General features: G+C 41.6%; 1 protein-coding gene across 8 annotated transcripts in view; it reads left to right on the forward strand.

The window, feature by feature from the left end:
• MAP2K5 (mitogen-activated protein kinase kinase 5) overlaps positions 1-13,483 on the forward strand; it is a 162,298-nt gene that overhangs the window by 93,085 nt on the left and 55,730 nt on the right. For 4 of the 8 annotated variants that reach the window (XM_084817524.1, XM_084817526.1, XM_084817529.1 and 1 more), the window contains one exon: positions 11,263-11,292. The exons of 3 other annotated variants lie outside the window; for them this stretch is intronic. In XM_084817524.1, the coding sequence (XP_084673650.1) occupies positions 11,263-11,292 (30 nt within the window). Of the gene's footprint in view, positions 1-8,882; positions 9,005-11,262; positions 11,293-13,483 lie in introns of those variants that run through there. One more of the 8 variants, XM_084817528.1, reaches the window with a different exon arrangement.

Consider the following 13,483-nt stretch of genomic DNA (forward strand, 5'->3'; position numbering starts at 1 on the left):
ACCACAGGATGGTGAAGGAGCTGAGGATATAGCACTGAAAAGTGCTAAAGGAATTATCACCATCATAATCAAGAATTGCCATTGTACCACCCAGTAGATCCTGCTGCTATGGCACAGTGTCCTAGACTCAATACAGTTCTGTTTGGCACATCTGGTGCTAAATTAAATATTCTCCGGTGCTAAATTAAATATTCTCACTACTCAAATTTCCAGTACCAGGCAAACAGGGCTTGCACCATTGAGATGTGTAGTCAAGCGATGCCCCTGTCTGCATCCTTAAAGAATCATGGCCGATGGTAGCTTTCAGTTCACTACTGGACGTTCAAGATGAGTTAAAGTCACTCATCTGTAACTCCGTATCTGCTTCTTCAAGGTTAGACAGTCAGTATTAACTAATCCCATTTGAAGTTGCATTATTTCCCCATTCTTACTTTGAAGATTTCAAGTAGTTGTTAACTGAACACATTAGGTGGATCTGGGTACATTTCAGTAGTTAGGGTACAATTTGTTTTAAATTACTTTATCTACTTTCCATACCACATTCCCAACCTTCTTTAATAAAAGTCACCCTTTTATAACCAACTCTCCAAGGAACCAGCCAGTGATTTGGTGGCTTTAAATCCCTGTATTATAACAGTCAGACCAAAAGGATGTGTTAAAGTCTTTAAAATATCTGTATAATAAAATGCCTGATGCTTCAAAGGGCATCCCATAAACATCCAGCCTACAGAGCTGCTCTGACCTCTAGAGCCTCTGACTCCTTCCCCACCCTTCCATGACCTTTGCCTCCATGTTGTTGTTTTTTTGCTGATCCCAGTTCCAGTTAGCCCAGTTCCTAATTGATACTATGTGCATGCATACAGCCACCAGGACCAGCAAAGGCATCAGACAGGTGATTGCCCAAGAATGATCCTGCAACCCTAGATAAGCTAGAGCCAGTTCCTTAAGGGAGAAATACTACATTCTGAGAGGGAACTAACTCTGTTTTGGTGTCAGATTCTGTACCTATTAAAAATTGACACAAGCATTGCTAAAGGCAGAAGGATTGTGTCGTTCTGTTTAGGCTGCCAGGAAATGAGATGGTTTCATTGAGCCGATAGTTGGTCAGTGTGGCTTGCTGAGATGACAAGACAGCTGGCAAAAAAACAGCCAACCTCATTTCTTTCTCTTTCGCAGTTGATTGTTTTGCATTATTGAAGAGTTTATCTCTAACTCATAAAGTTTAATGCAGGTGGCCCCCCTGGGTGGTCTTTGGACTATTTCTGGATACACAAGTTAACCTTTTGGTAGTTACTGTGTAATGTTATTTATTTTTATTTGTGTTTATATCTAGTTGTATTCAAAGTCGATAACAACCATGTACACACAATCCAAGATAAAATGTTTGTTTAAAATATTTTATGCCACCCTTCATCATATTGGATTCCAGGGAAGTGTACAATAGTGTAGATAATAAATAATTTAAATCATAATACAATACGGTATTAACACTACCATTAAACAACTATAATAAATGACAGCAAATAAAATTATGAGGCAGACTGAGGAATTATTCAAATTAAAAAACCAGAAACCACCTTCATTGGTGCTGAAAAGATGATAAAGTAGGTGCCAGGTGTACTTCTTTAGGGAAGCTATTCCAAAACTGGGAAGTCACCCCTGCCCCCTCCATTGTGATTACACAGCACATTTCTGATAAGGAACCTCAGCAGAACATCTTAGGACCTGAGCAGGCTGGTATGGGAAGAGGCACTTCCCAGATATTTGGGTTCCAAACCATTTAGAGCAGGGCTGGGCAAATTTCAGGCTTCTGGGATCTACTCTGTGTTTTACTAGAACCCTGAGATCCACCAACTGGAGCCTGGTGCAAAAGACATGCATTTAGAATTAAAGAGTTTTGAGCCCAGTAATTGGTGATGAGAACTGAATGCAGCTCACAGTCCTTCCACACACAAAAACACTCCTGGCTACCCCAAGCTTTCTTTATTGCAGCAGGATAATTGAGGGCGGGGAGTGATTTTGTTGCTGCTCTTGTTAAACAGTTGGTAGTCAGAAATCCTTTCTGAACTGCAAATCACCCAGAGATCTACCAGTGTGTAGAGATCCACCTTCTGCACAGCCGTGATTTAGAGCACAAATAAAACACCTTGAGTTTTCTAATAAAACTGTAAATTTAAACATAAATTTACTGTCGAAGCTCTGGCTGATCTGTGGAGTACAGAACTGGCCCAGGCCATTGACAGCGCTGCTCCTAAGTGCTATCTCCCTCCTGGTGGAGGCAGTTCAGCTCCCTGATTAAACGGGGAGTTGAGGGCAATGAAACCGGAGGGATGTTGGCTAGAGCGCTGTTGGAGACAAGCTCTGGATGAGTCTGACCGAACATGGGTGAAACACCACTGAAAGACCTGTACCATGGCAGTAATGGCATAGAAGAAAGCTCACTTCTCTCCTGCCACTTCTTTACTGCTCCCTTCTTGCGTTCACACAGAATAGACTAACAGTGCTTTTCCACGTGGTGTGAGGCCTTATTTGCCACAGTGCTGGAGTGGGGAGCCAAAGCTGTCGGCAGCTCACTGTGAACAATTTGCTTCATTCTTTGTGGCTAAAGTTGCTTGGATTCACCTCGACTTCAATATTGGAGCAGGTCAGAGTAATGTAACCTTGGCAACCACTTGTCCAGTTGTTTTGGATTATTTTCAGCTTGTAGATCTTGAGGATGTGGACAGGCTGCCTGGACTGGTGAGGGCTACCACCTGTGTATTCAACCCTTGCCCTTCTTGGCTAATTAAATTGGCCAAGGTGGGACTGATGTTGTGGCTAGGGGAAGTTATTAATGCCTCTTTCCATGAGGGAGTTGTTCTGTCTTGCTTAAAAGAGGCAGTAATAAGACCTTTATTAAAGAAACCTTCCCTTGACCCAGGAGATCTGTCTAACTATAGGCTAGTCTCAAATGTGCAATTCTTGGCTAAGGTAATCGAGAAGGTGGTGGTGGTGGTGCAACTCCAGATGCATTTGGATGATACTGATCAACTGGGCCCATTTCAGTCGGGCTTCTGGCTGGGATATGGGACTGAGACTGCTTTGATTGCTTTGGTAGATGACCCACACTGGGAACTGGATGTGGAGGGAGTGCAGCCCTATTAGTTCTCCTGGACCTCTCAGGGGCTTTTGATACCATCAACCATGGTATTCTTCTGGACCACCTAGTGGGGCTGAAACTTAGGGGTGCTGTATTGCTGTTGACCTATGGTGTCCCACAGGGTTCTATCTTGTCCCCAATGTTACTTAATATTTACATGAAACTGCTGGGAGAGGTTATTCAGAGCTTTGGAGTAAGGTGCCTCCAGTGTGCTGATGATGCCCAGCTCTATTGCTCTTTCTCACCTAACACCAAGGAAGCAGTCAAAACCACTGAACATTGTGTTCTGTAATAGGCTAGATGAGGGTGAAGAAGTTGAAAGTAAACCCAGACAAGATGGAGGTGTTCTTGGTCAGTAGAAAGCCTGACCTGGGGATTGCATAATCCCTTCCTGTTTTGGAAGGAGTTGCACGCACCATGGAGGGCCAGGTTCATAGGTTGTGAGTGCTCTTTGATCCTGTGCTGTCCCTGGAACTTCAAGAGGTGGTGGTAGCAAGAAGTGTGTTTTGCATAATTATACTTGGTGCTCCAGTGGCAGCCCCTTCCTGAGACAGTCTGACTTGGCAACAGTTATCTATGCCTTGGTTACATCATGTTTAAACTACTGCAATGGGCTCTGTGTGGGGCTATACCTGAAGAGTGTCTGGAAGCTTTGGTTGGTATAAAATGCAGCAGGTAGGCTGCTAACTGGTGCATAGTATTGGGACCATATTACACTTGCACCGGTTGCCAGTTGCTTTCTGGGTTCAATTCAAAGTGTTGGTTTTAACCTTTAAAGCCCTAAATGGCTCAGGACCTGGCTAGCTGATCTTGTTATGAACCTTCCTGGTTATTAAGATCTGCAGGAGCGGCCCTCTTAAGGGCACCATGACCCGCAGAAGCTGTTCGTCGGGCACACATGACAGGGCTTTCTCCTGTGTCGCTCGCAAACCGTGGAATGTACTCCCTCAAGAACCGCAATCGATCCCCAGTCTCTAAGCTTTTAGAAAGGGTGTGGAGACATGTTTTTAAAATTTAGCCTTTTAAATTATGTAGTTTTGTTTTAATTTTCACTGTTTTAAAATTGTTTTTTAACTGTGTTACGGTTTTATTTTAAATTGTTGTACACTGCCCTGATGGCTTTTTGCAAATAAGGTGGTATATAAATGTTAATAAATGAATACAGAATAAAGAGAGGAAGTTGTCCATTAAAAATATATTGTGTAGCTTTTACTTAGCTCTGTTGTCATGAGAAAGTCTACCTTGCCTTTGGCAGGTGTTTGGACACTGAAGAGCATTTCAGAGCTAATGAGCAACCACAGGAAGAGTGCTTCTCTGTGTGCCTTTGTTCTGACTTGCCACACAGATGGTAAACTTAAGAGGGCGCTCTTGCTTGGTCTTGGAGATTGTGATGGATGGGGTGTAGGGGAAGAAGGTGGACTCATTGAGCTATGTAGAGGTCAAACCATGTAGGATTTGGTAGGTCTAAACCCAGCACTTTTAAATCATTGCTGGAAGACTAGGAAGCTACTGGCTGTGTTGGGGCACCAATATTCAGTGCTCCCTGTAAGTGTGATATTCACACTGGGATGCAGCAGCTGCATTCTGAACCAATTGCATTTTTCAAACAATGGGGTGTGTAGGTCTGAAACTGACAATTATAGTTGTTGTTCTGTTACGATTTTTGCCAGATAAAGGTCATCTGCATGAAATCCACTTTTCCATTGTGACAATGGAAGCTGATGTCCAGCTTTAGTGGTATTTTCATGGTGGTAGAATGGGAAGTAAAGGTTCCAGTGCCTAAGGCCCGGGTCATGAATTAATAATTGCCTCTGTGGCAGGTGAGGCCATCAGAAAAGCTGGGAATGAAGAAGTTGCCTTGCAGAGTGCTATCAATCACCCAGTGACCATAACTTCTAGTAATTAGTGTATTTTATGGGGCTCTGCTTCAGTGGCTTGGAAGCGCATATGCTCCAGTCGCAGCAAAACTTAGCCAGAGTAATATTCCAGGATGATTTATCCACTTGCTGCGCTGGGAGGTAACCCTATATTAGGGGAAGATTGTGAACTAAGCTGCAATAAAGTGTAAGTTTAGGTAAAGTCTGCCCAGGTTGAGACCTCAATGTATCATTCTTTTTCCAGCATTCATTGCTGGCTATCAGTAATCAGGCTTTGTACTTGGGAAATAAATAACATAATTATTTGAACAGGGAGGTGTACAAGCAAGGAAAGGAACACATACGATTATCACACAAATCCATCTATAAACCAAACTCTGATTCTAAAACTCAAATGATTAGGCATATTTATTGCTACTATTGCTCTTTTTGTTACAAAAACGGCTGAGGCATGCCAGAGTACAAAGAGATCAGCACCTCATTCTAGTACCCCTTGAAGAAGTCTGCAGCAGGATGGGAGCTCAGATCCCATCTCTCCCCAGTCTCTCCCAATAAAAGAAGTTGGGATGGATAGGAGGAAACCAGATGGTGCTGAAGTCACCAGCAGCATCTTGATCTCTGGCTCTTTACTCGTTGGCTCCAAGCCTTGCCCATATTTGGTGGGGCTTAGACTGCACAAATAACAGTCAGAAAATTGTAAGTTGGACTCATGGGAATGTGCTTGCACTTGTTGGGCACGTCATTTTTAGGTTAATTATGAATTATTGTATAGTGCCATCAGTGTGAATGGTGCTTTTACAGCATATGAGAAAATAAGTCCTTGCCCCGAGGAGCTTACGGTCTAAATTTGACACAGGGAAAACAACAGAGGAAATGGAGATCCTACCAGGGGTAAACAGGGAAGCAATGTGCAGTTGTTTCAGTTGCATGTGCTAAGTCTTAGTTACGGCCTGAATCACAGTCAGTCATGGAAATTAGGAAAAGCACCAAAGTCTTCACAGCAAAGGTGGATTTTGAAGGAAGTAAAAGAAGTGGCACAGGTGTTCTGGGCAGCAATTACAATTCTCCTCCAAGATAGCACAAATTTGAGGATCCAAATGGATTATTTGAATTAAACACTGTTGCATATATTTGTTTATGTTGCCTGATTTATTCTTTTTCTACTAGCTAAAGAGAGGGACAGTATACTATGCAGAGCATCAAAGCCTTATCCTCTAGACCACAGAAAATCCCATTCAGATCCTGAATTGCACACATTGATTTTGACTTACCAGCTTTATATAACTTTAGGTAACTTTACATCAATAAACCTTTTTTAACCCTTTCAGAAACTGGACTTCCATACCTTAAATAATCGTAAAGTTATGTTGTGGATTGAAAACGTATGTAGAATTTAGTAGTATTACATAAGTCCTTTTGATGATGATTCTGTAATGAAGGTGAATTAAGCTTCGGGTTTTGCCCAGAGGTCCTAGAGAGCATGTTTTCTGCTTGGTCTGTTGGCATTTCTCCCTAGTCTAGATGCAGACCCAAACAGACATGTCATTTCATCTGTCTCTGTTACTCGGGCTCATGGCCCTCTGCAGGGGTCGCACGTTCCACAAGTTACCAGCTAATGGTCTTGTACATTAAAAATGGAAGCCTCCTTTGCTCTGTGGCCTTGCGCTGCTTTGTTTCTAAGCCCCAGACAGTTTGGAGTGCAGCTGCGAACTATAGGCAGAAGATTAAATTAATTTGTAACTCTTCCCCACCCCCATCCCCCTTCTTTTGGACCTGAGTTACTAAATCCTTCTCATTTAATTGAAACCCTATTTCAAGGTGGTTTGTGTCTCTGTTCTTTGTTGCCAATTTAACCTCCAAAGCACTTTAACATGGGTAAATTGCAGTTATATCCTCCTGGATTCTTTTTTAAACTGTGCAATAAGAGGACAGTGGAATTGGTATAGGTGAGAAGGAAAATTGATAGGGCTTCTCTTTGCAGTATTTAATATTTATCAGGGTCTTTGTCAGTGAAATGTTAAAGTGATTTTAAACCTTGTATCTCGAAATCTACAAATTGGTCTTGGAAATGAAATCTTACCATGAGTTTCAGGTAATCCAGTTGTTAGGTCTGCGTTAAAAAAAAAGTTTCCAATGTCTGAATGTTCCAAACTGGCGGCTGCTTTCCTCTAAATTGAGGGTTTAACAGCAGTGCACAATCTAAATGCAAAATCTTGAGATGGAAATTTAATTGTGTAAAATGTGCACAAAGTAATTAAGAACAAATTTTAGAACATTTCAGACTATAAAGTCCTTCTTTAGCTCGATCACAAGCAGTATCGTAAGTGCTTATTTTCAATTTGCAGTTATGCTGAGAAACATGGAATGTGACTAAATAAAGCCATCCCGTGCTCTTCGGTATAACTGTAAATTAAAAAAACAAACTTGCAAGTCGTGTAGAGTAATCTAAGGAAAGGGGGGCAGGGGACTTGATAGGGTAATTGTCCTTAAAAACAACATTCAAAATGTCCTTGCCTCAGTTGCTTCCTGAATATGATAATTGTCAGGATTCAAGCCTAAAATCAGTCGAACTGGCAGCATGAGAGACCTCAGGCTGGGATTCAACTTCTTCATTACCACCCAGATCAGGCCAAAGTAGTGAACTGCAGAGAGGGCACCCAAGGCCACCTCTTGGTGCCAATAAACCAGAGAGGGGCAGGTGATGCTCCCTGGAGAGAGAAAAGGTGGGTCAGATTCCAGAATCCCATCTGCAGTGGATGGTCGGTGCCTTTTTCCCCAAGAAGGGCCACACAGTATTCATGTGTGAAATGTATCTTCATGTCTTGCAAGTTCTTTCTTTCTTTCTTTCTTTCTTTCTTTCTTTCTTTCTTTCTTTCTTTCTTTCTTTCTGGTTTCACTTTAGGATTCTCTGGGCATAAATTTGGTATGCTATTGAGCAGAGTTTACTAACTCAGAAGTAAGATCAAAGTAGCCTCAAGTTCATTTTCTAGATTCTGGCTTTTAAGAAACTGCCAGAGAAGGTTGAAAAGCGTGGGTATGGAATGCTAGCTATATTTCTGATAATGTAGAGAGAATTACAGCAGCTGTATGCATCTTGGAAGATCATTGAGCAACATAGCTCAAGGCATGTTGAAAGTTTTATGGTAGAATGCAAAGAGAGGTGTATAAAAATGTGTTCCCAGCTAAAGCCTAATGTAAAGTACCTTTTATATGATTCTGTGAATGTTAAAGCTTTTAACATTATAAACTATTACTATTCTTAATCATAGACACAGCTAATGGCTTCACAATAATCTTTGTCATTCATTAATGCCCTTTAAGGCATTATGCCTGTTTAACAGAGATATCTGAAAAGATGACAGTCTGCCCATTGGTCTATCTAGCCCACTTCTGTCTGCTCCTTCTCGCAGTGGCTCTTCAAGGAGAGGTTTTTTCCCACCCTTCATACTCAGGATTCTTGCTTTTCAATAATAGAACTACTGTGGCAATTATTTGCCCTTACTGGGAATGCTTGTCATTGGTCTGATTCGCACATAATGAGTACAGGGTTGAGTATGGGTTGTTGCTGAATTGTGGGTTGTTGAATCATGAGTAGTTGTTAAGTGTGATGGGCTGTTAACCACAAACAGCTCATCAGAGTTTACAACCCAACAACAAACCATGGGTTCACTGGGATTGTTCGTGATTAACAACCCACAATTAAACCATAGTGCAGGGTTTGCACATAATGGCAACCTACGACTCAACAACAACCCACGATTTAATGACAGCCCATATTCTGGGTTTTCATTACATGCAAACTAGGCCATTTTGTCAAATGTGGAAACAGGTTTTGATTCAGTGCTTACTTTTCTGCTTATCTACAGAATGTGCAGCATCTGGACCTCTTCACACAGAAACAACTATCTGGGTGTGTGGCAGTTATGAGGAAGAGTCTGCACCTGTAGGCTTCCAACCTGGGTTCAGTGACATTCTGGAATATAGTGGGAGGTGATGAATTTAAATAGGAAAGTTGGATAATCGAGATTCAAATAAGAAAGGTTCCACTGTGTTGAGGCATTGTTCTATTCGCTTGTCAAGCCACAAGGATTCAAAAGCTAAGAGGGGCAATGCAATGAGACGATGTTCCCAAATGTGCAACAGAAAGCAGAAGACTTTTCTGATTGACTGCCTTAACTTGTGTGCTTTTAACTTTTCAATTTTCCTTTGGGGATTATATATCATTTTATGTCCAAATGGCTTCTGTTGTGTGGATACAATGCTCCTATTGGCAAAGCTCTAATCTGTTTGTTTTTGTGAGTGTTTCCCCTCACCCCCTCTTTTTTTCTTTTGGCATCTATGCTGTTAGCCTATTTATAAATCTAAATCTACATACAGAGGTCATTGGTTGGCTGAACTTAAAACCATTTTACTCAGTAAATTTAATTAAGAAAATACAGTGCAACTCATAAGCAAATGAGTTTTTCCTAGTTTTAAACCAAACCATCCTCTTGAGTGTTGATTGCCTTGCTCGACCCCTGGTGATACTGAAACAGGCAAAATTAAAAAGGACATTAAAGCTTCATTAAATCTGAAACACATTTAGTACAGTGACATATCTGCAGGCTATTTCAGGGAAGATTACAGACTCTTTTGTGAGTTTCTTAATTTATAATACCTTGACAATCTTGGAAAGGGGGAGAACACAGTATAGCCCAATGGAACAATGGCTCTTGGAGCTACTGAATTGGGTTTCTTGCTGCTTGGGTGCTGCTGGCATGTTTGGTGGCATTTCCTCTTCATATGTACAAAATAGCTCCCAACAGAGGTGTTCGTATTTTTGTTTAACTTGTTATTGTCAAGGTTTGTATGTACTCTATCTTAAAAAATAACAATTTCTATACCAATGAAACCCAATTCTGCAGGCAAAACAAATTATATTTGCATAGATGTGCCTAATTTGCATAAGCATGCTTCATTTGCATTAATTTGAATGCTATTTAAGAATATCACTGTTGTCTTGGACTGTTGAACTGTTTTTGCAGTTTGTGTTTAGGAACAGCCAGGTGTCTGCCCTCCTTCAGTTCACACTTCAGGAAACAAGTGAAATATCAAAAGATTGTTTTTATGAGTACCTAGTTTGAATTCTTTCTTACCATATCCCCAAAGGATCAAGGTAGTTTGCAATATGTTCTGTTTCCCTCTTTAAAATAACCCTGTAAGATAGGCTAGAAGAGAGAATGATTTTGCCAAGGCCACCCAATAAACTGTATGGATTTGAAATGTGCTTTCACACATCCAGCACCCTAACTGCTACCCCACACAAGCACTACTAGCATCTGTAGAAAGGCATCCATGAAGTTTGGCCATTTTGTTGTGACTAATCGGGAGGGGAAAGCACCCTTACCTGGAAAGGAAAGGCCTGGGCCCAAGCTAAGCAACCATGATCATGCTGGAGGAGGAACTGTGTGAGCTGCTCTAGCTCTGTGTGTCCACTTTGGAGAGACAACATCTGGCTGCTCGAAGTATTCAGAAGGGCTGGAGCCAGAGGTGAACAAAACTAGCTGGAGTGAACCTGTGTGGGCCCCATAGAAGGAAAAATTACTTCTCTTGGATTTATTACTTTGTTAAGTATGCTTCAAGACTTGGAGTCAGGGCAATAAGATAAATACTTTCCCATCCTTTCAGTGAATGCACATGGCTGGATTCTAATCCATTTTTGTGATACTAAATATTGAAGCAGAGGGTGATGGTTCTTCCATGTTAGTGTGGAGTATAATGCTGTGGTGTTAGGTATGTTGGGTTTTGAAAATGAAAGAGGCTCCAGTTATGGCTTCCACTCCTGGCACTGTCAACTCCCTATCTTCTTAGCACTTTCACAGTTTTCTGTCTTCATCCAAATATCTTGAATTCCTTAACTCCCCTATTGAAATCCAAATAGATGATGTAAATCATCTCCAAATTTCCCCACAATTAATTTGTGCGTGCAGAATTTGGGTAGGGTGGGCAGAGTGGATGGGCAGGCAGATGTGTTACAAATGTGTTCCTTGTATATGGTTGTCTATTCTAAATGTAGCTGTTCCTGTTTAGAGGTTATATTTATTTCATTATCTCCTTCTGTCTGCACATTTTTGCACTCAGTAATGTACTGTTTTTTTTAGTTCTCCCCCACAAGGAAAATTCTTCTTCCTCTCTCCACCCTTCCTCCCTTTGCCCACCCGCTAATGCAAATCTCTCTAACTAGACAAATATTATTTCCTTTCCCAGCTTGCTCTCGGGAGGTTCCCGTATCCTCAGGTAAGAATGTTCATTATCGCTGCCTGCCACTGCGGTGTTCATTCCTATGTATGAAGTTGCAGAGAGCAATTGTGAGCCTTGTAACCAGGTTCATATAAAACTGCCCTGTTAAATCAAAAAGTGGTATCTTCAGAGTTGTCCAAAACTGCCATTGACTTTGTTCTGTTTTTAAATTCGAGATTTATTTTATATACTTGAGGCCATTCAATTGGTTTGGAAATGAGTTGTGGGGGACATGAAGCCTTGCATTCATGGACAGAATGAGATTGTTACCTTTTTAATTATTTGAATTCTTGATGCAAATTTAATAGTGAGAAACCTGTTTGGCGAGGTAGGTGGGTGGGTGGGTGGGGATGGCTGTAGGAAGGATCTGAAATGTTTCTTTTTTCTTTTAAATGGGTTTGCTTTAAATAAGCTGCAGTACGCAGTTGGGATAGGGCTACAGCTGCTAATACAATTAACTCCAGTGTATGGTCACTCCTAATGCCTGATGGAACCCCCAGCAACTAGGCCCAATTCCCACCATCCTCAGGCTCACGTCCAAGTCGGCTGCTCTTAGCCAGAGTCCTGGTCACTTTCCTTTCTGATGGCTTGACAGTAGAAGTGCTCCTGCATGTTATCATTCATTGGTATGGGAGAAAAGCGCTCCGTGCATACCGCTCCAAAGGAAGAATTCACTTTGTCTCTGCTTCTCTGTGTACCTAAACTGAAGTGTGGGCAGTATTGCTGTTTGCGCCTCAAATAGCAAAAGCTGGATGTTGCAACAAGCTCAGAGTGATCTGAGAAAGGATATTTTGTCCACATGATCATTAAGACTTGTACCTTAAGGCTCACCTGGCAATCAATGTGCAGTAGGTATGTATATGTGTAGGGCAAATGCCTACATACTTCTTGTACTTCTGAAGCGGTCAGTGCATAACAGACTGGTGTCAACTAACCCTTGTTCAGAAATGGTTTGATTTTTAAAGGTGCTGTTACATTCAAGATGTGTTGAGTGATTTGCAAGACCATGTGTATCTCCATCATGAAGTGGCTAAAATGTTGCCACCTTATGCTGAAAAAAAAACCTGTTAGACATGGTCTAGTGAATATGTCCTTATTGACCTCCCAGTGCAACCAAGGCCTTGTTCTCACTGAGGTGGTAAACCCTGCATCTGGGCCGTACCATATCAGATTACAGGTGGTGACTCTCATAACTGCATGCTCCTCTATACCAAACAGAAAATTAGCTTGTCTGGGAAATAGCGAGACTAGAACCCTTCTCTGATGTCTAACGTGTGTTTGGTGTGTGTAGTTTGTAATAGGGGAGCATTCAGTCATAGAGGCCTCCAACTGTTGTCTGAAGTGGTACAGCCCAGACACAGGCCTGCCATTTCAATAAGAACTAGGCCTTAGTTGCTGACTAAAATGGTAGGACCTACCATCCTATATGGGCAACTTCCTTATTCTCCCAAATCAAGATCTCTCTTGTCCACCATCTTTCTTAAGTAAACCCCCCCCCCCTAAAATACTGCGCATGAACTCAATGAGAAAATATTTTTCAACTCTCCTGTAACTGTTGTTAAGGCAATGCTGTTTTAGATACATAGAACCCCTTCCCCCACAACATACACCCTACTGAATATACTCTTTAAAAATAGTAAAAGCTGGGGGCGGGGGGAAGTTTCCAAAACTAATGGTATTAATCAGCTTTCTGACTGCGTTTCTTTGCTGATATTCATCATGGTGAAAATGGAGGCCTGCTGTTACTCTTTCTAGAAAAGTATTTCTTTTTCTAGAAGAATTATGTGAGATGTTCATGGGCAAAATGAGTCATTTGGGGGGTGTTTTTCTTTTTTGAACATGGGATACAACTCTCCAGGAGCATCGCCTGTGCATTGAAATGATTGGATGCCCTACACAAGCACTTTGGAGCTCTTGCATAATACCCAATCATTTCAGTGGCCCATGTGTAGGAACCATTCCCTGGTGGATTGTGCCACTTTTCCTGGTTGAGACAGGCCAAAGCGCCTGGAGGCATGTCTGATTTAAAACGGGTGTTGGTCTGTGCTCTTTAAGCATCTATTAACTTGTTATTATTATGCAAATAACACATACTAATTTATGCATGGTTAGATTATGCAGATGCCACACCACTGTGGTTATTGAATAATAGGAAGAGTGTTGTTATCTTCCTTGTGGTTAGGAGCAC

Source organism: Heloderma suspectum, chromosome 11, assembly GCF_057233095.1.
Source record: "Heloderma suspectum isolate Gila_16-S chromosome 11, 16-S_ref, whole genome shotgun sequence".
In the NCBI taxonomy this organism is placed as follows: Eukaryota; Metazoa; Chordata; class Lepidosauria; order Squamata; family Helodermatidae; genus Heloderma; species Heloderma suspectum.